The sequence below is a fragment of the Tiliqua scincoides genome, chromosome 6 (genome assembly GCF_035046505.1).
Source record: "Tiliqua scincoides isolate rTilSci1 chromosome 6, rTilSci1.hap2, whole genome shotgun sequence".
Taxonomy (NCBI): domain Eukaryota; kingdom Metazoa; phylum Chordata; class Lepidosauria; order Squamata; family Scincidae; genus Tiliqua; species Tiliqua scincoides.
Genome location: NC_089826.1, coordinates 52,479,262 through 52,506,201, shown reverse-complemented (window position 1 = coordinate 52,506,201; position 26,940 = coordinate 52,479,262). Strand labels below are relative to the sequence as shown.

At 40.7% G+C, this 26,940-nt stretch overlaps 1 protein-coding gene across 5 annotated transcripts in view; it reads left to right on the top strand.

Annotated features, from left to right (window-relative positions):
• NEK1 (NIMA related kinase 1) overlaps positions 1-26,031 on the top strand; it is a 54,427-nt gene extending 28,396 nt beyond the window's left edge. For 3 of the 5 annotated variants that reach the window (XM_066631744.1, XM_066631741.1, XM_066631740.1), the window contains 20 exons: positions 539-714; positions 794-925; positions 3,423-3,525; positions 6,581-6,664; positions 7,097-7,180; positions 8,881-8,958; positions 9,791-9,886; positions 11,156-11,311; positions 11,904-11,972; positions 12,055-12,268; positions 13,196-13,348; positions 14,128-14,313; positions 14,706-14,826; positions 14,956-15,053; positions 16,868-17,085; positions 17,923-18,077; positions 19,769-19,968; positions 22,370-22,503; positions 22,981-23,113; positions 24,813-26,031. In XM_066631744.1, the coding sequence (XP_066487841.1) occupies positions 539-714; positions 794-925; positions 3,423-3,525; positions 6,581-6,664; positions 7,097-7,180; positions 8,881-8,958; positions 9,791-9,886; positions 11,156-11,311; positions 11,904-11,972; positions 12,055-12,268; positions 13,196-13,348; positions 14,128-14,313; positions 14,706-14,826; positions 14,956-15,053; positions 16,868-17,085; positions 17,923-18,077; positions 19,769-19,968; positions 22,370-22,503; positions 22,981-23,113; positions 24,813-24,853 (2,631 nt within the window). In that variant the 3' untranslated portion in view covers positions 24,854-26,031. The remainder of the gene's footprint in view (positions 1-538; positions 715-793; positions 926-3,422; positions 3,526-6,580; positions 6,665-7,096; positions 7,181-8,880; positions 8,959-9,790; positions 9,887-11,155; positions 11,312-11,903; positions 11,973-12,054; positions 12,269-13,195; positions 13,349-14,127; positions 14,314-14,705; positions 14,827-14,955; positions 15,054-16,867; positions 17,086-17,922; positions 18,078-19,768; positions 19,969-22,369; positions 22,504-22,980; positions 23,114-24,812) is intronic. The other 2 variants (XM_066631742.1, XM_066631743.1) reach the window with 2 other exon arrangements.
• Positions 26,032-26,940: the final 909 nt, after the last annotated feature.

The window sequence follows — 26,940 nt, the reverse complement described above, 5'->3', positions numbered from 1 at the left end:
TAATAACCACACTGTGATCTGTCTGAGCAAGCCTCCCAAAATCTCTGCAAATGTCTGTTCTTCAGCTTATGTCATCAGATAACTTTAAGTGGTAGGATGTGCCTTCTGCCTTACCACAATCCAATCTGGGCTAACGTAAGGACAAGAAGGGGCAGACTTTCAACTAGACCACCATGTATGTATACATGTGAAAAGATTGAATACAAATGTGTTACCCATGAATATTTTTCATGTTCCAGTGAATGTGTATTCATGTGTAGGTGTCTACTGGAGTAAGTCAAGAAAACCTTTTATTGATATAAAATGTTTGTTAGCCACAACATGGAAATAAAATGCATGAATGTGTATGGGCCTTTCGCTCTACTACTGGTACATATATTAGACATCAGTATATCAAAGTGCTAGTCTGTTAAATGCAAGCTTATTGTGACACCAAATATCAAAAAACTATTATTTTAAAGAGGAAGCAATTAAAGATAACTGAAAATGCCACTGCTTTCAAGAATCACTATATCAGCATTTATTCTTAAATTCCTAGGCTCAATTTTTTGGTGGTGGAGGAGGTATTGTGCCTTTACCTGTGCCTAGCCGAGGACCATACGAACACTATCATGCTATTTTTGATCAGATGCAACAACAAAAGGAAAATATTAAAGTAACAGAAGGCAAAGATGCCGAATTGAGAGAGAAGCAAGGCCAAGAACTCGGCGAAAGGTACGTCCACTTTCATTAAAAATCACAGAGCATGCAATTCTTGACAAAGTAATGAACATTACTATACATTTATCAACAGAGGACTTCCACCTGGAGTTCATCCAGGAGTTCCTAATGGGCCTGCTGGTCACCATCATTCACCTGATGCTGATGCAATTAGGAAAAGAATGAAAAGATTGGAGGAGGTGTCTAGACAAGCCAATGCAAACAGGTTGGACTGATATGTGGCTCTGTCCTGTGTGTTTAGGTTTTTGTCACGTCTGTTTAGTTTATTAAAACTTCATGGTGTAAAGTGTGAATGGCAGGTATGGGCCCTTACTCATAGAAGTCTTTAAGGAAGTATGTGTGTTCACATTTAGTGTGCTGCAAGATATGTCAATATAGTATTGCTGAAAAGAGGCAAACATAATTACTGTGAACTCTACAGAGCAGTTTTTCACATCTTTACTCAGAAGTCCCACTATATTAAATGGGACTTCCTTCCAGGTAAGTTAATACAGCCTTAGTCCATTACCAGAGTGTCCTGAGAATTCCATTCTAGAATTGTTGAAGAATACACTGCATAGGTCTTTGCTACTTCTTCTCAGGCTATGTTGCATATAAATTTTTTAATAAGATTGTAGGTTTCTTGTCCACATGTCTACTTTATTTATAAACTATCATTGCTTCTGAGTTTCACAAATGTACATAAAAACAAGTAAATGGTTGTCTTTGCTAACCTCATTCACAACTTTTCCCCAGGAGCTAATGAGGAAGGGAAAGGAGTGGGGAAGATGAGGGAGATCTTCCCCACCCAGGATTTAAGAAAGTACGCCAGCCATATTAGTACTAAAACAATAAAAGTTCTGCTAAATGAAAATCAAACGAACTAAAATGTAAAATTTAGTTACATCAATATCTCAAGTCATATATTTAAAAAGCAAATAGGAGGCCTGTATGACCAAAAGAGAATATTCTTTTGAACTAGATACTTACTGAAGTCCATGATGCCCTCATTGAATCCAAAGTTGCGTCCCCCTGCAAAGGTTGCAGTTGTACTCTGGAATCAATTGCCGATGCAAAGTATGTTCAGTCTAATGTGTTTGTCTTCAGTAAGTTTGAAGTCTTTTATCTAAAGTTTGATAAGTAAAACAGAAATGGTTGAAGCTTTATAGACCTCCAGGCCAGATTTTGAAACCAAGCAACATTCTATTTGAACACATTGCTGTGCTACTACAGGAGACAAGCCAAATGCCTCTTCAAGTTGGGAAAAGTTCTGAAATATCTTCCCCAGTAAGCTGAGTTACAACACAATCCTAACTTGTGCTAGAACAGGCAGGCCGGCAGGCCTGTGCTGTATTCAGCACAAGTTTCGGGCTGGCTGTGGCTCAGCCCAGGCATAGTTCTCTTTGCTCTGGGTACAGCCACAGTGGTCCCAATGGGTCTTGTCAGATCTGTACCACCTAAACAGGTGGTGCAGATCCAAGCAGCCTGGAACTGTCCCAGGCTGCCCAGAAATGGAACTAGAAACTGACATAAGTGCTGGATCCTGGCCCCACCCACCGTCCCCTGCCCTGAAACACCTCCTCCCTGCCTTTCTTACCCCCAGACCCCTTCTGCTGGCCTCCCCGACTCACAAGTTGACCCAAATGTGCCTTATGGCAAGTTTGCAACAATTCCAGGCCGGCGCTAGGGACTTGCACCCAAGGGCGCTTTAGGATTGCCCTGTTAGTAAGTCATTCTCACTTGGCCAGCTCCTCTCTAATGGTATTTCTAACTCCATTCCAAAATGCCAGGTTAACTTGTATTCAGAGCATTCCAAATCTAGACAAATGAGTTTAATAATTTCCAATTTGCTCTCATAGCCAAAATTGTTGAATGGGGGAATTCAGGAAATTTTAAGGTAACAGGTGTTCACTGGATGACAGATATGAGCTCCCTTTAAAATGTCTCATGTTTGTAATAAGTATTTAAAAACTGGATACACAGATTTATCTTGTTTATAACAGTTCTGGGAGACTAAGGGCGAAATCCTAACCCACTTTCCAGCACTGGCATAGCTGTGCTAGTGGGACATGTGCTTCATCCTGCAGTTGGGTGGCACTCACGGAAGCCTCCTCAAAGTAAGGGGATGTTTGTTCCCTTACCTCGGAGCGGCATTGCCCTTATGTCAGTGCTGGAAAATGGGTTAGGATTGCAGCCTAAAAGTTCACATGTTTTCATTTTTATATAACAGTCTTAACAAGTGTTAGTTCTATGTGTGAAAGGTTCACTGTGCTGCATTTTTATATGCTGCCTTTCTGCTTTGGCAAAGGCTGAGTCTGTTTTACAATATTAAAACAAACATGGTACAGAAAATTTAAAAAGTAGAGTTGTCTCAGGACCTTGATGTTTTCTTGGAAGCTAGTAACAGAACTCCTGGGCCACTTCTTTCTTGCCTTCCCTCCTATATTTAGTGGTTGTTTGTGAGGTGAGTCTATATAGATTTGATGGCTGGCTACCTACTGCATTACATGAGTGTTTCCTGGTCAGTAAAGCACTGATCACTGTTGCTTTCTTGCCTCACATAAAAATTATTCCAACTGTACTGTAAATAAGAGCATGTGTTTTTTTACTCTACCTTTTTTCTTTTGGGATACATTGGGTTGTATGCTAAGTTTAGTCGTGTCTAACTACATTTAGGATGCAACCCACTAATTTTCGCTGACTGTATTAAATGGTTTACTCAGGCAAAAAGGATGGGTAGCTGCAGAACGAGCAAAGCAAGTTGAGGAATTCTGGCAACGGAAGCGGGAAGCCATGCAAAACAAAGCTCGTGCTGAAGGACATCTGGTATGGAATTTGGTCTTGTTCCTGTACAGTATCTGAATAGTCTAAAGAAAAAAGAGTAGGAAGAAAGGCAAAAAAAATGGAGACATTCATTAAATTAGTGGACTCCTTGGTTTGTGGTGTGTAAATTGCCTTTTTCATAGTGAACTCTTGTACAAATAACTCTGCAGTAAGGTCATAGTTGTTTCTTTGACCTTATTAGGCATTTTGTTAGTGTGCTCTATAACAATTAAATTCAAGAGTGCTGCATTCTAATAATTTACAGGTCTCTTTCTTCCTGATCAGAATTTCAATAAATGTTCTTTCTTTAAATGGTTGTTGCTACAAGATATGAAGTATGAACTTCTATGTTCTATGCTACAAGATATGAAGTATGAACTACTTCATTTTATAATCTTAAGTAACAGTGATAGAATAATTACAGTCATAATTCAGAGAAGCTCTTTAGGTTCACTTAAGAGTTTGCCCAAGTGGGTGTCTCATTTCTCCCAGTTTCTAACAATTGCTTTTGCTGCACTAGAGGATTGTTGATGTTGTCCAAAATTTAAGGGCAGCTTGCCAGTTAGTGCACAGAGCTGCTTCTGGAAGGAGAGTTTTACAAATGTGCAAAGAATGAATCATAAAGCTCTTAGACAGGAGCCGCCAATGGTATCTTGGTCATTCTGAAGGCCAGCCGTATATAGCTGTTGAACATACTGAGCCATTAAGATGATATAGGCAAGTCTTGTGTGTATGTGAAAAATTCATTGCCCTCCTTCTAGTAGAGATGCACCATGAATAAGCTTTGTGTTCTGTAAAGACCAGTATCTGATCAAAATAGCCTGGATTAAAAAGGCTTACAGTTTTCTTTATTTTGGTTCAGTGCACAGATATAAATAGCAAGTCTCTAGACACCTATCATGTAGAAAACCTTTTGCCTTGTAGATTCCTTTGGAAGAGTATTTTGTTATAATCTGACTTTGAGATCAATTTTTTGTTTGATGGAATGGCTGTTTGGTACACATCTGCTTTGTGTAACAGGTAGGCATCTTATGTGCTTTACAGCATTTGCTGAAAAATGTGGAGCTTACACATGGTAAACATATCTACAACATCAAGTAAGAACCAGTTCATTTGAAGGCTGGACATCAGGCCTAACTTACACAAAGTGATGTTGTGTACGTAGTTTTTCCTAATCCCTAGTTCCTAGTCTTGTACGTAAGATAATTTAAAATATGAAATACTTAAATGCCTTTAACCAAATACCTGGTTACCATTGGCAATCCTGATTTTAGGTGCATTTGAGTGGTTGCAACACAGCTTTTATCTCTCAATTTTTTCAGCTTCAGCTTTTCAATTAGTAGTAACTTCAGCACCTGAAACTTGGTTATTGTTCTTCATGGCTGGCTCCTGTTGGTAGTTTTTTTTTTTTTAGAATGTGCCAGGAAATGACCCTCCGTCATGTCATGTCGTGTGTCTCCTGACTCATTCTAAACATAAAAATTTTGGCACACAGCAGGAGCCGACCTCCAAGAACAGTGTCAGAAGTTGTAGCACTGCTGTAGCCACTGTTGCAAGCTGTTTCAGTGAAGCACAAAATGTACAAAACCAAAAAAGCCCTGTTTTCATCACCAAGATCACTGTCCCCTTCCCCCCCCCAACCAGGTATCCCTCTAATTTTAACTGCTGGTGTGCAGAACCCTATCATTCTGTGTAGTGGCAGCCCTGGAGCACTCTCAGTGACTTCACAGTCATTGCCGACTTCTGGGAAGCCAAGTTGCTTAGGGCTTGGTTTATAGCTGCATGGCCTTGCAGCTTAGCAGGAGCAGTGCCCCCAGCAAGTGACTAAGAAGTTTTGCAGCTGGGTGGGTGTGGAGATTTAATGAGAAGACTGGTTGAAAGTAGCCCAGTTATTTTTTTTCAAAATGATTAAAAGCATACAAAAAATGGCATTCTGTCTAATAAGAATATAAGAAGAGCCCCGCTGGGTCAGGTCAAAGTCCCATCTAGTCCTGCTTCCTGTATCTCATAGTGGCCCACCAAATGCCCCAGGGAGCACACAAGACAACAGGCACAACCTGCATTGTGGTGCCCTCCCCTGCATCTGGCAATCAGAGGCAGCTTGCCTCTAAAAACAAGAGCTTGCACATACCTACTATGACTTATAACCCATAATGAACTTCTCCAGAAATTTGTCCAATCCTCTCTTAAAGGCATCCAGGCAAGATGCCATAACTACTTCTTGTGACAAAGAGTTCCACAAACTAATTACGTGCAGGGTAAAGAAATATTTTCTTCTGTCTGTCCTAACTCTCCCAGCACTCAGCTTTTGTGGATTTCCCCTTGTTCTGGTGTTATGTAAGAGGGAAAAGAGCGTCTCTCTATCCACTCTGTCCATCCCCTGCATGATTTTGTATGCCTCAATCGTGTCCCCCCTCAGACACCTCTTATCTAGACTGAAGAGGCCCAAACGCTGTAGCCTTTCCTCATAGGGAAGGTGCCCCAACCCAGTAATCATTTTTGTTGCTCTCTTTTGCACCTTTTCCATTTCCACAATATCCTTTTTGAGATGTGGCGACCAGAACTGGACGCAATACTCTTGTTGTTGCTCTGCTGTTCGGGGCCCTACCATGGCTGCACAGCTACACAATAACATCACCAGACATTCAGTGATACGTTGGATGTCATCACTGAAAGTCTGTTTTGCTGATCTCCAAGGTGAACCGAGCTCTGCTTCCAGCTGCAAGTTGTGCAGCTTAGAGGGAACAGTATTTAAACTGCTATACCAGAGTTATAAATGCATTCACTTTGAGCCAGCATGTAATAAAGTTCCAACTAAGGATGTGAATCAGTATCAATTCATACAGTGTTCTAGTGCCAGTGAATGTTAGTCTTAAAGGCTTCCGCTAAAATATGAGAGACAAGTACAAGAAAAGGGAGCAAACCTCAATAACTGGAAGATATGTCAGAATGCATTTTTGCTTTATTGAGTTAGTCATTATAAAATGTGGTAAATATAGAATTAGATATTGTGATAGTGCCAGCTATTCTTGAATTTAATACATTAAATGGTGAACAGGACACTCAGCAAAACCTGGCAGCTATCTATGGAGGCAGGCCCATTTCTTCAAGAGGAAGAAAAGCCAGAAACAAAGAGGAGGAGGTATGCTTCCGCATGTTTGCTGCCTTCATTACACACACAGAATCACTTTGCCTCATTATTCTGCATGGATTTTCATATAATCAAAGGAAAGGACTTGTCATTGGAGCTCTAGGTAGTATCAGTATGCAACTACTAGAGACGTTCCTTAGATGAATTAACTTACATGTTAGATAAGTCTGTCATCAGAAACAGTTAATTCATCTCCCCATAAAACACAAGTAGCCCTTGCAGTCTTTTTAACAATATATATAACACTCCAAACCTCCTGATCCACCAGTGCTGGGTCAAGTGAATAATTGAATTCATTTAGAAGTTTAGTGGTACTATTTCTTCTGTAAGAGAATTGTCCTGCTAATGTACTATACTGTGAAATGTACATGGATTGTTACAACTTTTTTCTGACCCATGGTCTTTGATTTTGTTATATTTCAGGAGTACTTGGCAAGACTAAGACAAATTAGACTTCAAAACTTCAATGAACGTCAGCAAATTAAAGCTAAACTTCGTGGAGAAAAGGCAAGTTGAAAATGTTTTTGCTGATATAAGTTGAATTATTTTGTTACGTATGTTACCCACAAGATGAGACTATTATTTGCTCTGCTAACGGAACTAAATTTATTCTTCTGTCTTGTCCAGTAGAGCTACATTTATTGTGAAAGTAATGACAACAGCCTTCTTGGACCCCAGCTTCTCAATACCTTATAAGGCATTAAAAACTTCACTTCCTGTTTCTCTTTGAAACTCAAAGTCATGTGCTCAACCTGAGCCCGGCAGAGGCCGTGGATGAACGTCTGCAGTCTCTGCTGAGCTCAGAGGACTCTCCAGAGGCAAGGGGACCAAAGTTCCCCTTGCCTCCATGCGTGGCCACAGACTCAATCTGCGGATAACTGGATCTGTGGATACAGGGGCCCCCCTGTATAGACTTGCAGGTCACTGTCTCATGCAGAGACAGTTTGCTCAGGAAGCAGATTCACTTCCTCAGCAAGCAAAAAATGTTGCTCTGTGGTTACAACATTTTCTGTATCCAGAAGCCATGTAGAGAAGCTTCTGCCTGATGGGAGACAGTGCAGTCCTGGGAGATAATTGATTTCGAAATGGAGAACTGCTATGCTTACAGATCAGGGTGGATAACTTGGATAAAAGGTTGGCTTTTATTTGTTCTAAAGCAAATACCTTTTTAATTGTTAGGAAATGAGAATTTGTTCTACAGCTGTGTACTTCTAAATATCTCAATTCTCAGTTTAGATGCTTAAATTTATCATATCAAATTTTTTAATGATTAGCTGCTTGAGTATCGGATTTTTTGTTTTCAATTTTAAGCATTTAAAAAAAACAACCTGGAAGACAAAATACCAGACCACATGGACTTAACTGATTTTGGAATTGGCTTATATATCTTACAGGGAAAATGTTGCCAGAAATCGAGATTTGTGAGACTAACTGTTTACTTTATGAATAGTTTAAAACTTCACACTGTGGCAGCACTTAACATAGGGAAACTGCATATAGCAGTGTATTTTGTGCGGCAGCTGTTGCAGTATCATGCAACAGCCTGGAAATCTGGGTGGGGTGCCAGTGTACCACATGGCTAATGGCAACAAAAGAGAAACCTTTTGCCCTGCAATGCTTGGCCTCCAGAAGGGCTCCTACAAATCAGAATTTCCTCTTGCCATTCTTTTCCATTATCAAAATGGAAGCTCTAGTATTCTTGCAAATGTATGGAGCATGCATTCTTTTTTAATTCACTACTTTTATTCAGTTAAAACATCCTAACTTATCAAGACATCATAATATACATGAACTACAACAGATTAACCATTAAAACATACAACCTCTGATCTGTAGCCGTTTAAATAATCAAAATGCCTTATTAGCCCACTTGTAGATACAGGTTGATCCTTCTTATCTGCATGCACCATCCCTGGGCCACAGAACACTTCCCAGATGTGACTGGAAGACTGGGAGGTCCTTTGGGAGCCCTCTGCGTCCATAGAATTGGTATGTGCAGGGGGTCTGGGAATGGATCCCCCGTGGGTACCAAGGGCCAACCTGTATTAGCAGTCCTCCTGCTGAATTGTCATTGAATAGTCTCAGAGCTTCATGCATTTGCAATTAATAAAAATTTCAAAACCACTGTAGTAGCTATACTACTCTCTTTTGTTGTTGGGCTATAAATTATCTTTGAATTTGTTTTTCCCCCAATAACTAATTTGCAGAATGAAGCTGGTGGTTCTCCTGTGCATGAAGTAAATGAAGAAGTGGACCTGAGGCGTAAAAAAATTGAAGCACTAAAGGTGAAGAACAGTGTGGGTAGAAGAGAACATGCTAGTGCTGCATCATGAACACTTATGCCTGCACAAGTGAAAAGTTCGCATAGGGTCACAGAAGTTGAAAGTTGTGTTGCTGCAGGAGATAATATAGTGATGGAAGATGTATGAACTGTACATATGTATGAGTATGAGCTGCTGGATCGGTTGGGGAAACTGAAAAAGAGCCTTTGAAAAATGTGACTGACTGTAGGTAGACCACAGAGATGGTGCAGAAAGAAAACTGTTTTCTTTGGTGGAGACTGACAACCTTGTGCATATAGAACTAGAAGAGACCAGCTATATCACTAAGGGGACAGCTTGTCTAGCATGCAGTTACTGATAGTGACTTGCAATTTTGCTGCACAGTAGCAATAAGCAATGTATGAAGGAAACAGTCATCCCCACTTACATGTACCCCAGCAGCTGTATTTATAGATGCACTTCTTGAGCATGGAAGTTCCATTTAGGTACTTTGGCTACTTACCTATTGTGACTGCAAATGGGCAATATAGGAAACTGCATCAGTTCTTTTTTAAAAATAGCCTTCAAAAGCCATTTTCACCAGTCTGACTCCATTGTATGAGAGGTTGCCTTCAGAATAATAATGCTTCTAGCATTTTAGGCATGACTGCCTTACAACTTATTTTTCCCCAACCAAAATATAACTTTGGCTCATGAAAACAAATATTAACTGGTCATTGAAAACACAAGATAATTATGTATAAAATTCTATAACTTATGGGTCAGGATGATGGCTATCTGGGGCATTTTGTGTGGTATTCCTTGGTGAAATCAGCTCCTTTCTTTATATTTCAAGGCACAAGCAAATGCCCGGGCTGCAGTCCTGAAAGAACAGCTAGAACGGAAGAGAAAAGAGGCATATGAGAGAGAGAAGAGAGCTTGGGAAGAACACGTGAGAAACATTTAAATTTTTTGATGATTTTTTCAATCTGCTCACTAGCATTTTACTAACAAGTGTGGTTAGAAAAGTGTTGAATTATAATTTTCCTGTAGAAGTTGTTGAAGAGGAAGTATGATTGAGATTTGGTGTCTTTCTCCTATTGTCCCATCCAAATTTTTTTAAGCATATTGTTCACAGTGCGTGTTCTTGCTCTGAACTTAGTGCATATCCACACAATCTTGTTAGTGTTTGGTTCAGGAAAAGTGACCAAACTAGGTCACCCTAAATACAAAAGTGTGCCACTCCATCATGCTTAAATAACAATTTTTGCAATAATTCAGTGTAGTCTACACTTTAGGCAATGGAGGAATGTTGAATTCAGCACAGATATCATCTTGTCATCTTAATGATGTTTTCAATGTTTACTAGGTTCTATTATTTGAGGATATTTTTCACATTTTTATATCACCCTTCCTCCAAGGAGCTCCAAGTAGTTCCTTTCTTCTTTTTGGTCCTCACAACAACCCTGTGAGGTAGGTGAGGCTGATAGTGACTGGCCCAGGGGTGTCCAAAGTTTTTGGCAGGAGGGCCACATGGTCTCTCTGACACTGTGTTGGGGGCTGGGGGGGGAGAACTAATTTACATTTATAATTAGAATAAATTTACATAAGTTTACAAAAATGAATATATTAAAGATGGAACATATGAATGAATGAAGGTCTTGCAGTAGCTCAAGGCCTATAAAAGGCCATGCACAAAGCAAGGCTGGCCTTTCCTTTGCTGCTGCTACTGCATCACAGATGTGAAACAACAAGCAGTGGAGGGAACCCTCATCCACAGCTAACATGAGATGTCTAACAGTTGCCCTCGCACTGAGAGCAGTTGTGTCGGGCCAGTGTGGGCTCCGACAAATCTCCAGAGGGCCAGATGCTCATTGGAGACTGGGGGCTCCCTGAGGGCCGCATTGAGAGGCTTCGAGGGCTGCAAGTGGCCCCAGGGCCGGGGTTTGGGCACCCCTGATGTAGAAGGTAAGAAAGGGCTGCTGTCTCTTCCAAACAGCAAGAGAAACAATAGTTTCTCACCTTCAAACTCCAAGGGAGGAGACCCTCCCTTCTTCCACATTATGGAGGATTGGGGGGCGGCAAAGGCATAGATATTTTTGTGCAGTTCTTTTATTTGAGACAATCGGCCTTTGCAGCTTCACATTTTGGGGGATGGTATCTGCCTTTTTGTCATTGTCACAGTATGAAGTATTTTATTGCATGTATGTTGTACCCACAGCTGGTAGCCAGAGGGGTAAAGATGCCTGTGGGAGTTGCAGAGTTAAGTCCTACACATGGCAAACAAGAAGCTGGAAGTTCTTCTACCAGGCTGTTGAAGCCCAGTTCACCTCCACAAATCATCTCCATGACATCTGCTTTGAAAGAAGTGGGTGCGGTAGGTGGCATTTTTGAAAAGTGAAATAAACAGGATTTCAAAAGCAAGCTTTGCCCTTATTTTAAAAATAAGGTACCTAAAACAGGTTGCATCTTTTTTTTGCTCTTGTCAATAATTCAGTAGTGTACTATGATCACAGCATTGGAAACATTAGCTCTATTCAGACCTTAAAATTTAAAAAAAAACCAACTTTTTTTAGACTGTCAAAACATCACACATGCATTATGAAAACAAGGATTGGCTCTGGTCAGACTGACTACTTGCATACTCACTCCTTGTGCAGGCTTCTAGAAATTGGTATGACTTTGATGCACATGTTAGGAGTGAAACAGGGTGGGTGTGTGGCCATTTTTCCATTGCATGCTCTTTCAACAATAAACTCTCTACATGAAACTGTAGTGTGAAAATTGGCTCTGTGTTTCAAAGACTAAAGTCACCATTGTTGAAATTCTGCCTACAAGGAATACGTAACAATGGTGATGTCAAAACATTAATTGTGCAGCTGTTAATGGCAAGCATTGTTTCCTCTCTGTACTTATTTCTAGTAATTACTGTATTTGACGCAGTCTTTCAAATTGTTTCAAATTTTAAGGATATAAAGGATGAAAATGCAGCTGTTGCCCAGGAAACCGAAGAAGCCAGACCAGAAGTTGCTGTTCAAGTAAGTTGAATTCCTTGGGCTTCGTTTTGTTCCTTTTCCATTTTGAAGTCTTAATTTTTTAATAGATTTTTTCCTCCTTTAGAACAAGAGAGAAATACTTCGAAGGCTGAATCAAAACTTTAAAGCCCAGGAAGATGTGAATGAGAAAAATGAATCTGTTGTGGCTGATGGGAATAACCAGCATCAGGAAGAAGAGTTTCCTGTTTTAACTGATCGTAAGAAATGGGAGGCAGGGGCTCAACTTCTGATTCCGCTAGCACAATTAACAATGGAAGAATCTCTTTCTGCAACAGAAGGTATAGGAGCTTGTTTTGGGTCTGATTTCCCAGTAGCTTGCAAGCAGTTATGTCATCTGTTTTGTTCATTTCTCACTTGCTTTTCAAATCTTCAAAGATTTGTTAAATCTTTAGCAAAATTTAGCAATAAAGAATTATTAAATCTTATAATTTGCATATTCCAAATCTTCTGTTTTAAAGCAGGATCCACATATATAAGTGTCTCTCCTCACCACCCTCCATGGCATCTTTTGTCCCAGGTAACAGTGTGCCACAATTAAGAGTGAACAAGGTGCAAACCTCGAATGCACTGGTTCCAAAACTGTGGGTCGAGACCCACCAATGGGTTGTGAGCCGATTTTTCATGCGTTGCAAAAGGTTTTTGAAGCATTAAAAAAAACAAAACTTGACAGGCACCCTTGCCCAGTTTGCAGAAGAAAATTGCTAGCTGGAATGCTGAACTGTGCTATGAGGTAATCTTTATACCTCCAAATTAAAGTGTCACATTTTCAGATTTTCTTTTATTTTCATTTGTACTGAAAATGAAAATGCTTCCTTTGACATTGCTTGCATCAATATATTTGTTATATATTTACAAGATGTTTTGCATGTGTACAGACTGAAAATTCTCTTTTTAAAATATTTTGATACAAGAGCTTCTTTATCGGTAGGTGTTTTTCTGTCTTGTATTTTTCAGTAATGCAGTGGTTCCCAAACTGTGAGCCATGGCTCCCCAGGGAGCCACAAAAACCAGCCAGGGGAAACTCTTGCGATAAAACTGCTTCCCTATAAATTTATAGGATTGTAATATCTAATGGGGAGCTGCGACCAGTGGCCCAGTAGATGAAGGGAGCTACCAGTTGAAAAAGTTTGGGAACCACTGCAGCAAGGCTACAGAAAATATTTTTTAGAAAATGTTGTGCTAATGTGTTAAATATCTTTTTACAGCATTAACAGTGGGGGAAGTTATTAAGTTAGATGTTGCTGAACCCCAGCGAAAAGTCTGGGGCAAAAGCCCTACTGATTCAGTGCTGAAGATACTTGGAGAGGCTGAGTTACAACTGCAGACTGATCTACTGGATGATCTAAGTATTACTAATGGTAAGGAGAAATCACAGGTTTTTTAAGGTTTTTAAAACATGCGTGGACCTTCTTGTGTTGTGCATTGCTGGTATAATTCTGGAACAGTCACTTTCCAATGTATCATTGATTAATTTAACAGGCAGGGTAAAACATATTCAGCACAAAATCTGTTCTTTTCACTTTGGGCCCCCCAACTTAAATTTGAGCACTTTTGTGCTATCTCTCCCTAATACTTTCTCATTTAACTTAGGACAACATATTAAGTTGGGTTTAAATTCATAGGAAAAATAAACCCAGTGCAATTACAAGGCACGAAAACAGGCCCTGTGAAAAGGAAAATTCTATGTTGAATGTACTTATGGTTAAAAAAAAACTGCCATTGGAATAGCTAGTTCACAATATTCAAGGCACACTTAGTTCTTGAAATAGTGTACTTTCCACTATCGTTTAACACAGACTTGATGTCATTTTTAAAGAGTGTTTTTCCCTCAAATTTTGGGTGAAAATAAGATGTCTTTATTTTTATGAAGCTGTTAATCTGCATGTAGCAACATGCTGTTTAATTATTGCAGTGATGCAGATTCTTGTCATTTTATAAGGCAATATAAACAAAAACCACATTTCAGAAAAGAATTTTTTTCTTTTGTTAGGAAAAAGTATTAGTAGCCCAGCAGTAGAGAAATCTATTGTCTGAAGTTTTAAACCTGGACCTCTTTCTTTTTATTACCTGTTATGTATAGAAACACATTCAGCTAGGTTTAGATAAACAATGGCAATAATTTGTTTGTTTACTGCAGAGCTTCCAAAAGAAATTTTAACAGTGAAAAATAATTGTGAAACAAGTGACGTAATTACTGCTGAAGAGGAATCCTCAGTCAAAGTTGGGAATATTGAATCCTTGGTCAAAGTTGAGAACACTCTAAAGGAAGCAGCAGACAGGTCTCATACACCTGAACTCACCCAGTTGCCTGATATGATGGATGGTATGACTATTAACTAATAATAGCAAATGCACACACACACACGTATTCTCCACTTAGTAAAGAACTAAACATCTTCTTTATGGACCTTCAACAGAAGCTTGTGATTTACTACAGTACAACTTAATGCCAAATCAGCACCTGCAAAGATAATGTACACAACAGTATTCCAGTGTTATTTTTAATGTGAATTTGATTTGCTGCTACTTGCCACTTTATGCACTGAGCACATGCTGATCTATAAGGATTAGACAGTTACCTAAATGACCTCCCATAGGACACATGTTCATGCATAACAATATAAACAGTCTCTGCCCCTCCTCCTGAATCTTAATGTCCTGCAGGACTTAATTGTAACAGCATAACAATCTGATATTAGTGACTTGTTCCTGTAGATCCTGATGATTTGGAAACGGAAGTGTTGGAAGAAGCCAAAGAGAAAAATAATTACAGAGCCAGTTCATTCCCAGTTGTTGCTGATGTGTGGGTTAAAGAAAGAGAAGTAAAAGAAATACTGTAAGTCTCTCTTCCTGCTCTTTTTGCACTGTCTACAGTTTGAAGATAAAATATAACATTTTATGACATACTAATGTTCAGATTTTTTTCCATTTAATTTTTGTTTTTGGCTGTGACGATCTTTAACAGACCAGAGGACCACATTGACAGTATCCAGTTCGATAATGAAGACCATGCATCAAAAGGAATGCTAAAAAAGATGCCTGGCCATGATGAAGCAGCAGCAGGTCAGCAACTGCATTCTCTTAAAATCTAAAGTAGTATTGAAGGATATGTGGGTATTCCTATTTCTTTCTCCTCTGTCAGACTAAATAGGCAGGTGTGGGTGGGTGGGTGTATTGACTATTAGAAACCAGTAGATTTTGTGCTAGTATTCTAAAAGTACAAATTGATGTTGTACTGTAATTACTGGCCAGAGAACTTGACAATAATACCAGACAAAATTAATTAGTATGAGCCAACTACATGTTACTGGTCCTGGCGTGCTTGGCTTTTGTTTGCTAAGTAGCAGCCACACAAGGGGTCTGATTCCCCCCCCCCACACACACACACACACATACACACAGAAGACACTGTGTGGGAGGAGAAGGTTTTAACCCTTGCTTCTACTGTGGACCCAGTTTGAAACTTTTCTTCCCCCACAGTGCAGCTGCTGTTTTGCCAGAAAGGGGTGTAGAGGGGGCAATGGTAGCAGATCATCCATGTCTGATGTTTATCTCAAGTTATAGGTGTGATGGTCTGTACTTGTCTGTAGTACTCTAAATAATTCCATGACCCAGCAATCTTCTAGAACAGTGGTCTCCAAACTGGAGAACTGATTGTACGTTCTGAACAGAACAAACTGGAGACCACTGCACAACAGGAAAGGCATCCCCAGTGACCGGTGCTTATTGTTCCTCTAGGGCAGGGGTGTCCAAAGTTTTTGGCAGGAGGGCCACATCAGTTCTCTGAAACTATATTGGGGGCCGGGGAAAAGAATTAATGTACATTTTAAAATTTGAATAAGTTTACATATGTTCACATAAATTAATATATTAAAGATGAACTTATATGAATGAATGAAGGTCTTGTAATAGCTCAAGGCCTATAAAAGGCCTTGCACATAGCAAGGCTGGCCTTTCCTTTGCTGCTGCTACTGCATCACAGATGTGAAACAGCAAGCAGTGGAGGTAGCCCTTATCCCACAGCTCACATGGGAGGTCAAACAGTCGCCCTCACGCTGAGAGCAGTTGCGTCGGGCCAGTGCGGGCTCCAACAGATCTCTGGAGGACCAGAGGCTCATTGGAGACTGGGGGCTCCCTGAGGGCCACATTGAGAGGCCTTGAGGGCCACAAGTGGCCCCAGGGTCGGGATTTGGGCACCCCAACTCTAGGGGGCTGTCCTTCCCCATTATCAATCTCCCCCAAACTAGCTCCAGCCTGCCACACAGTGACTGCTGGGTTGACAGAACCCGGACACGGCATGCTAGAGCTCGGTTTCGGGGAGATCAACAGCAGGGAAGGACAGTAAGCCCTGTTCATGTGAGGGAGGGAAAAGGCAGGGTGCTGGATCTGGCCTGCAGGACAGTCTGGAGAGGCCTGTTCTAGAGAACGTGCCATCAGTTCTGTTCCCTGATGTTTCATGGTGCAGGAGATAGACAATAGGTCACTCCTTGAAATGAAGGATTGTCATCCAGATAAAGTGGTTGGCTACTCACTTTGTGAGTGACTCCTGTCCAACCGGCCTGCAGTATAAGCAGGTGAGGAAAAATAAGGAGAAGCGAGTTTGATTCAGCAGCACTTCCTAATATCCATTGCCTTAGGAAGGTGGAAAGATTTTATTTTGACAGTAATTTTATTTAAACTGCTAAAATGTATTTTAATCAGTAATTTAGAATAAACTCTGGTGAAGTGCATAGGTAGTGATGTGAAAGTGGTGATTAAATAGCTAATATGATAAATCTTGGAATAATGGCTGTCATTTTTTGCTTAACAGAAGCCTTATGGAGTTTGAGTGAAGTATTTATCTCTGTGTATTTGTAAAATTATTGTTATCATGCCAGAGGCTGCTCTCCGTGATTCTATGCAACCAGAACCTCTTTTCCAGAAGGTGGCACATCATCCAGCAATACTAACAGCTTCTCCAGTCCTGTCGGCACAGTCTTCATTTGAAGACTCCTTTCCAACCAGGTCACGCTCTGTATCACCAGAAAAAAGTAGAGCCAAGAACTCACTGTTGATAGGTCTTTCTACTGGTCTCTTTGATGCAAACAATCCAAAGGCAAGTGTGAAAATCTTAACATTGTAGTATAGATTTCACAGTACTGGATCATAGGTCCTGCTCCCAACTGTACAATTTCTGAGCTATCTTACCTTGTGCACTGATGAGTCAAGCAACTCAAAATACCATTAAAGTACACTTGCGTTAAGAATTGGGTCAAGCATTGCTATGCTATTACATGTAAAGCATCTCTGAGTAAGAACTATCTCATAACCAACATGCAGATTGTCATATATTACAATCACAAATGAATGTATTTTGTCGTATAGACTCAAAGAGCTTATGCAATTGTTGATAAACCTACACAAGGTTTATATGCATATTTGGTGGGGGGGGAGTTGTATAACTATAATATTGGCAGTGAACTAAAACTTCTGCAAGTTCTAATTAATTGTTACAGACACACTTTAAAAAGTCATGAACAGTCTGCTAAAATAAAGTACAATACTGATGTAGTCTTAGATCATTATTATATAGTTTAAACTAACTATCTTGGTTTATACTGCAGACTATTACTTCAAACTTTTGGCATGGAAACAAAATACCAGTTCTCACTCTGCCACTTCTCTCCCACCAATGAAAATGGTTTTTTTCTGCAAGAGAAAAAAAATACATTGCTTGTTCTACTATTATGATACGATAAAATTGAAGATATATACTGGGCAAATGTTCACATTTTGGTTAAACTCCATTTTTGCCTGGCCCACAGTTGTATATATTTGGTCTCTCTTGCATATATGCAACACTAGGCAGAAATGGCTTAAGACACTATTATTTTGAGACCACAAGTTTGCTTTTTGCTATGATCTGATTTTGTAATGTGCTATTTCTCTTCAGTTGCTGAGAACCTGTTCCCTCCCGGATCTTTCCAAGCTATATAAAACATTAGTTGATGTTCCCAGCATTGCTGATATACAGAATCAAGAAAATCTTGAAATAGACTATATGGAAGATGAACCTGTCAAAGAAGGACAATCTGATTCTGAAGACATGTAAGCAAAAAAAAAAAAATTCCAAATGGGAAAACTCCATGAAGCATTAACCATAATTATTTAACATTTAATGTAGCTATATTTAATTTATAGCTACATGGATAGGATTGCACTATAAGCTATGATCTGTGTTGCCTTAATAAATGAATGGTCAGCAGTGGTTTTTCTAGAAGTCTGGAGGCAGGACCTAATAACTGAATGTAATCATGTAAATCAAGACAACTAAGATCTAATTCATATGCTGTCTTCTGCAAGTTGTCACCATAGAGCTGCTGACCTCTGACCAGGTTCCACTTTGCAGTGGCAATGTATGAATGCTGTAGTAATTTGAGTATGTCTCATGCCAGTGTATCAGTTTTAAAGGAGGGGGAATACTATTGTGCTAAGAACCCTTGTGATCCGAACATTGCTGTGTTACTTAAGTAGTATGGTAGCACTCCATGGAGGAGTGGTTTTGCTACAGTAACTACACTTTGGTTTGGCCCTTAGAAAGCTTTGGTGGCCTTTGATCATAGGTTGCATAAGAATCTGCCTTCTGCTGAGTCAGACCATTGGTTTCTCTAACTCATTATTGTCTACAGTAGGGGTGCTCAAAGTTTTTGGCAGGAGGGCCACAACATCTCTCTGACACTGTGTCAGGGGCCAGAAAAAAAAAGAATTAATTTACATAAATGAATATATTAGAGAGGGAGAATGAATGAATGAATGCATGCCAGTTTATGATCCCATTCACCCTAATAAGGGGGGGATCTTCATGCCGGTTTATGATCCCATTCACCCTAATAAGGGGGGATCTTCATGCCAGTTTATGATCCCATTCACCCTAATAAGGGGGGGATCTTCATGCCAGTTTATGATTCCATTCACCCTAACATGTGCTGCGGGCTGGGCGGAATCTCTCTCTCGCTCTCCCGCACTCCCCTGGCTCAGGTTGCGGGAGGGGAGCCGAGCCCAGCCGAGTGGAGCCCAGCCCAGCCCAGCCCATGGGAAGGACAAGGCAGGGAGAGGCCTCCCGCAGGGATCTCACTCTCTCCTGCACTCCCCTGGCTCAGGTGGCAGGAGGGGAGCTGAGCCCAGCTGAACAGAGCCCAGCCCATGGGCAAGGCAGGAAGAGACCAACCACGCAGAGAAACCACGAAGAGAAAGCACGCAGCGTCTTTTATAGTGGGAAGTAACGCAAGACCTGCAAGTCTCACATTACCTTCCCACTATAAAAGGACCTGTGCAAGTGCTGGGCTTGTCTTTCCTTCGCTGCCACTGAGCTCAGCGGCAGCAAGGGAAAGCAAGGTGTGGAGCTCCCGCGGTGGGCCAGCACAGGCTGGGGTGAGGGCCGAGTGCCCATTGGAGATGGGGGGACCCTGTGGGGGCCAGATGGGGACCTGCAGCAGGCCGCAAGTGGCCTGCGGGCTGCATTTGGGCACCCCTGGTCTACAGTGACTGGCAGCAGCTTCCAGATGTTCAAACAAGGATTTTCCTCATCCCTACCTGAATATGCCAGGGATGGAACATGGGGTACTTAGTATGCAAACTGGGTACTCTCGTGCTAAGCTACAGTCCCAACTCCAACCCCTAAATATATCAGCAATGACCTTTTGCTGTTGGTCAGGATAACCTTTACCATTCTAGTTTAGACATTGTAAGAACTGCCCCTCTTGCGTAAAATAATGAAATACAGACACTTTGTATTGCAGCATGTTTGGCGAGGCAGATACAGATTTGCAGGAGCTTCAAGCTTCAATGGAACAATTACTCAGAGAGCCACCCAGCGAAGAATTCAGTGAAGAGGAAGAAGCAACTCTAAAAGCTGAATGCCTAGCAAATGATACAGAGGTGGATGAGGATGACAACAATCCCAGTAGTGAAAGTGCCCTTAATGAAGAATGGCATTCTGGTATGCTTCTGTTCCAGTTAATGGTTGTTCTCACAACAGTTCTAAAAGCTTTTGTGTTGGAGACTTACCTTAACCAGGGACCTTAGTTTGCTGCAAATAAAACATCTGCAGTTCAGAAACGCCAATTACTAGGATAACATTTATCAATTTATGAATTGTTATATATGTTGTATCTGTCAAACTTGCTGCATTCAAGTTCTCTTCTGCATGATGAGACAAAATTGAGATGCTATATTTGCAATTGGACAGTAATAGAGGAAAACGGAAATTAGATGTGCATGCAAATGTAGGCATTCTTAAGCTAGAGCAAATTGGATATCTACTGACACCAGAATTCCATTTCCAAAGTTTAATGACTTGCCAGAGTCTCTCAAAGTTTGCATATGTGTGGTTCAGATGTCCACAGGCAGAGGGCACCTTTGCACAATTTCCTATTGAATACAGTGGAAAGATGAGATAAAACTAGTGATCCTATGTGTTCCTTGAATCTTTTCATTATACATTGGGATCCTGTTGCTTGTAAGAAAACCCCATCTTGAACTAAAACTTCAGTCCACAAACTGAGATGGTTTTTCTCTTCTAGTTTCTGTGTGTTCTTTTGAGGATGTTTTTGGCAGGTTTATGAATGTTACATTGCACACACAGGGAGGATCTCTGTTGCTAAAATGCATTTAACATTCTTGGAAGAAATTATAACTTCAACTTTGCTATTTCTCAACAATAGCTGCAAATGAAGTAGGACTAAAGCTTGTATTGCCACCATGGTAATCTATAACATATGGATCAGTAGATCTCCAGAATGTTTTGTTCCTTTTGGTCCAAAGCAGAAATTGAACGAACTGATGCCATTTCATTGCAGACAATTGGAAGCTTGCTGTAGCCTGTAATCCAGTGTCATTCAAACTGTGAGGCGCGGCTCTTTAGGGCGGCGCCAGGAACACAAAGGGGAGTCGAGGGATGTCCTCTCACAGTCACACCCCTGGGCAGAACACGAGCCAGTCTTTTAAAGCAGAAGAAACTGGAGTTGCTCAGCTTCAAGAATGGCTGCTGCCGCCCCGCCCTCTGCATAGGCTTGAGCTGTGCATCTCCTAGTATAGGAGACAAATCAGCTTCCTAACCAAACCCTTATCAGCTCTGATATATTTTCATGGTCTATTTTTGTTTTCCCCACCAGCTGCTGGAAAAATTTAATTTCATTAATAAAGGGTTCAATCCTATCCAAGGAGAATGGGAGAAATGATTAGTTGGATTGGGGTTCACAGGGGTGTGTGTGTAATGTTGGTCAGACTGGTTGTTCACAAAGTTCATTTGATAAAACAATTCTATTGGTATGCTTACAAAGTTTTAAATAATTAGTCCTCCTGGACCAGACAAAATCTACCTTTTCCAGCATCCTGTCTCTAACAATGATCAGCAGCTGATCATTTATAAAACATGTATATTGCTGTGTATTAATACATTTTTAAGATCTGCATTTAATTAATGATATGATTACTATAATTAATATTAATATAGTTAATATATATTTAATATTATATTATAATAAATATAATATTTAATATAGTTAATATTTCTGGCCACTTCCTGTTTAATTATGTCACTTCCAGCCCTCAGGAACATGATGGGGAGTCATGGCCAATAGCCACAGGGGTCAAGGGAGCCAGTGGTCGGAAAAGTTTGAGTACCACTGCTGTAATCTGTAGTTTGTGTGAGAGTGAATGTGAACATTACATTTCAGTAGATAAAACAAGCACATGATGAACATATGAAAGTATACTGAGAGCTAGTATAACATATCAGAATTAGGCAGTCTGATCCTATGCTTCTTGGTGCTGCAGACTAAAGTGGTGCTGAAATTACTGCCACTGTATCCTGTGGGGCCAAGGAAGTTGCCAGAAATCTCCTTGGGTGAAGGAGACATTTGTCCCCTTACGCTGTGTTAGGCTTTCAGACCCAACATGGAGCATAGGATCAGGCTGAAGAGGCCTCAGCCTGTTCCACCCTACCAACACCCCTATGCCATCCAGCACATCTTCTTGCCAGCAGATGGGCCTTCCTCCACGGCACTGATGGGGCAGTGCAGCCACCCTGCCATGGAACCAATGGGGCGATGCGGCCATCCTGCAAGTGCCACTTACTCCAGGGTTTCCACAATCATGCTTTATGGCATGTTTGCAACACCCAGCATTGGCACCAGAGCCTGATGGGATTGGGCCCTTAATTGTAGTAAAAATCATGTTGATATGAACACAACATGTACAAATCTATCTTCCTTTATACAGTGTTTATATCCTGTCTGTCTTGCCTTACGCAGACTCTCAAGGTGCCTAACAAGTCTCAGTAAAACATTTTTCTTTAAACTGCAAAGGAAATTGTGATTTCTCCTGCTTTTCTTTTGTAGACAATAGTGATGGTGATAATGCCAGTGAATGTGAAGAATATAATAGTGTGTTCAGTCATCTGGAGGAGCTGAGATATAACCTGGAGCAAAAAATAGGCTGTGAAAAATTCATTGAAGTTTATGACACAATAAAGGTTTGTGAAATAATATAAACCAATTCTACCCCTCCTGAGGCTGCAGCTTGCCCCTTCTGGTCATTTTTCAGGGGAGGCTGAAGGTGTGTGCACATGCATGTGTTGGCAAGCCTTCCTCAAGTCCCCTTGATTATTTCCATCTCCTCTCTCTCCCTTTTATGTGTCTTTGTTTTGTTTTTGGTAGTTAGATTTTTATATATTTTAAATCTGTTGAAAGGTGGGGTAAGAATCTTGAGGGGGGGAAATTAAAGGAAACACATAATCTTGTTTTAAATTAATAATCCATCATTGCAGTGTGTGATGAACAAAACCTTAAGCTAATTTGCCTTTATGTCCCAAATTAGTTGTGCTGATAGTCTTGCAGAAGAAGGTCACACCAAATAGCCAAGACTAAGCAGGGGGTTGTCATTCATTCTCAAATTCATTTGTCAATTTTAATTATTTCAAACCTGGCATTTCTATTCGCTTTTCTTCTAGGCCATCCATGAAGATGAAGATGAAAACATTGATATTTGTTCAACAATAGTTCAGAATATTTTAGGAAATGAACACAAACATCTATATGCCAAAATTCTTCATTTAGTAATGGCAGATGGAGCTTATCAGGAAGGTAAACTATCTGGCTATCGTAAGCATAGAGTAGTATCCTGTTATCTGGTTATGCATATCTATATTGGCTGTTACAAATATCACTTTCTCATGTGTTCCCATAGTTACTAGTTTCCATATGTAATGCAGAGGGAAGCAGCAAATGTTGCCATCAGACAAACTAATTGGTGAATACATATAGCTTCTTCCTTGAACTAAATCTACCATCATACTGACAGTCTGATCCTATGCTTATTAGGAAGTAAGTGTGCAGAGGATTGAAGCCCAAGTATAGTGAAAGATCTGTTTTGGCCATATCTCAAAGCCAGTAGAATGGCCTATATTTGGCATTTAAGCAGTTTGCCAACCTTCAGGACACAAAAAATTGCCAACATTGAAATGACCCCATAATTTGTTTTCCAAATTGCATAATTTCAGTCAAGTGTCTCTTCTTGAAATTTGACCAGATGATTAGAAGAGATGTGAATAGCACACATTACAAAGATTAATGGCTATTTATTAAAAAGTAGTTCTATACTGGTTCAGCATAAGTGTAACATTCCCAGTGCCCAAACCTATGGCTGCAAGCACTGGTGCTGCAATAGCACCACCAATGCTAGGTATAATAAAAGTGCTATGGAACACTTTCTGGCACCCAGCCAACTAAGCAGTACTGGCAGGAAGGCCTGCACCATCCTGCAGGCACCACAATCCCACCCGACAGCCACTGGGGCAGGTAAGGTTTGTGCTGGGCAGCAGAGGAGGGTGGTGGGAGGGCATTCCAGAGGCGGGCGTGTTTCTGAGCGGGGGAGGGCAGAATGGGAAGTGGATCGGTCCTGGGTGGGGGTGGTGGACCAGGCCTCTACCAAATCCTAACCCCCATTCCAGACCAACCAGCATTATACAGAGCTATTTGGTAAGTAGCCCTATTAGCAGGCTGGGACACTGCACGGGGAGGGAATAAATGTTCCCTTACCCCGAGGAGACCTCCTACCTGCTCAAATTCAACACTGGATTTAGCATGGGCCAGGCTGCCTGCTGTGCCAGCATTGGATAGGTTTGGGCTGCCATATCATAGTTAAAAGATTAGCCTGTTCTCTTGGCTCCCTCTTATATGCAAATTCCCACTCTCTTATATGCAAATTACCTCCCATCATTTTTCAGAGCCAGCCATAATATTGTGTTATGTCTGCAAGGTGCATGCAGTAATGAGGGTTGAATAACCTGCTTTAAATATTGCTTTTTAATTCTTGTTTAAATTTAACCTTGGTTAGCATTAACTTTATGCAGCTATAATGCTGAAACATGTTTACATAGGAAAAAGAGAGGGGGAAAAATAACCTCCTGGAAAGGGAAAGAATGTGCAAGCCCACAACAATACTAACCAATCTTTCAACCGTCATCCAGAATGATAATGGCACTGGGCCATTATCACTAAAATTTGTATAAATCTTTGTCAATTTAGCAGTGGAAGAACACATCGGTTATGGCAGCTTAACATATAAAGTTAATTTAAGTCGGCAATCTGAAATGGAAGGTTTACTGTTGATTAAACATGCAATATTCACGCATTGTTCCATCAGTAATCTTTCATTAGTTTTAGTAATGGATTTTCTGCCCTGTTCCTTCTTTGCTGAATTTGATGCATTTAAATGTTAGGTATGTCTGGTAAATTGTTTCCTTCATGTGAAATATTCTAAAAGCTTCTTTTTCTTCTGCAGACAATGATGCCTGCCTTGGTGAAATTCTGAACCAGATGTAGGTGTGCAGAACTGTGTTCAGTAGAATAACAAGGCACAAAGGAAAAATAACAGTTGTTCTGTTGGACAGGCTTAAAAGCTTGTAGACTGCATGGAGAAGATGGAAAAACATAACACCTCTCTGAAAAACTGTTTATAGATTTCTTTTGACATATACCCTTGTTCCTTTAACAGATAACTGAAAAAGCTACATTTCATGTAAAATGTTAAAGCAAAGAATAGAAGGCTGACTCAGAAGTGATTTACTGTTTGAGAGATTATCATGTATGAATAAGACCTTGTCATAATCTAAGCAGTTAACAGAGCAACCCAAGCTAAGAAGACCTTTTAACATTTCGTTATGCCTATGGTTTAAAAAAACAAAACAAACAGGAGGTTGTATTGTTGGCATTCTTGCAGACTTTGCTTTCTCTTCAAGATATTTTATCACTTCAACGAGTCTCCCTTGATCTTAAGCACAGGTTGTATGGAAGCCAATATCTTTGAAATTGTTGGAATGTTTCCATATAATATATGTTTAGAGTCGGGGTATGCAAATACATCACCTTATTTGTGTGTGTATGAGAGAGAATTTTAGAATTTGCTATATATTTGTCATGGTCAGTTACCTTTTTTTCTCCAAATCAAAGCAAATAGTGTGTCCTTTTTTAAAGACTTGATATTTCTGATTTAAAGAATGAGTTTGGAGCTGGAAATTCTCCCTTTTATAGTTTGGATGTGACAACCTCTTTTTACTTTAGCACTTTGTATTGGGCTAAGTCTGCTGCTTTCTTGTTCGCCTATAATTGGGAACATCCTAGGAATGACTGAGATAAATTTAATACGAACATTGTGGTGCTGCTCTTTTGAAAGAAGATATTATCTTGCAGCTGGACCTTCAGAGGAAACCAGTTGAATTTTACTTTTGCAGTGCTCTTTCTCACACAGAGGAAGGGGTACTTTATGGGGAAGGAAACAAATTCCTGTGAGGAGATGACTAAAAATATTTCTGGTGTGCAACAGGTAAAATATCTTGGCACACTAGCTGTATCAGCTAGAATGTTTAACAACCTTTGCTGAAAAGATAGCTTTGTCTTGCTTGGCTAATAACTGCGCCAGGTGAAAAGTATATATGTGGAGTCAAAATGATTCTAACACTAAATTAAAAGTTATGTTTTATTTCTAACCACGCAAAATAAATGCTTGACCTTTTTGTATAATTGTTTGGCTTTCTCTTTTGATTTACCTAGTTAATGAAATGAACAAACCAAGTGATGGGATTTTATATAGAGAGAATATTCTGTTCTCTTTCTCTTGGGTGAAAATCCAAAAGTATTCATAAAGCACCTAAAATTGCTGAGAACTGAACAAAAATTGGCAAGTACATAGGCTTATACCAGTGGTTCTCAAACTCTCTGGGAGAGTTTGAGAGCCAGTAAGTCTTTGCAGGGGTGGGGGGAGGAGGGGGCAGGGAGAAGGCAGCTCAGGGGGCTGCAGGGGCTTGGGTGCACTTACCCAAGCCTCCTGCAGCCTCCCTGGGGTGCGGGGAGCCTGGCGTGACTTCTGGCAGGGCTCCCCGCAGCAGGGAAAGTGGATGCGGAGCAATCATGCCACGATTGCTCCGCATCCACTTTCCCTGCTGTGGGGAGCCCTGCCAGAAGTCGTGCCAGGCTCCCCGCACCGCAGGGAGGCTGCAGGAGGCTTGGGTAAGTGCACCCAAGCCCCTGCAGCCCCCTGAGCGGCGCGATCCTGGGGATTGTGCCGCTGCCTTCCACCCACCTCTAGGCTGCCCTCGCCCCTTAAGGGCGCAGTGACCAGGGCCCTCAGGCCGGGGCATCACGACGCCACAGTTTGAATAACACTGGCGTATACTATAAAGACATGACGCATCATCCTATCTTCCAGAGGGCATTCCAGAACCTTCAGAAAAGCACCCCCTGAAACAGCATATGCTCTCCAGGGGAACAGACTCCCCTATCCTCCCTGCCCAATCTGGCCTCATGGCTAGTTAACCAGCATCTCTGTATTGTCTTGGAAAGCCTTTTTTCTTTTCCTTTCTCTCTCCTGCCCTGCCCCCCATTTTTTTTCCCAGGAAAGAAAGACCTGTGGT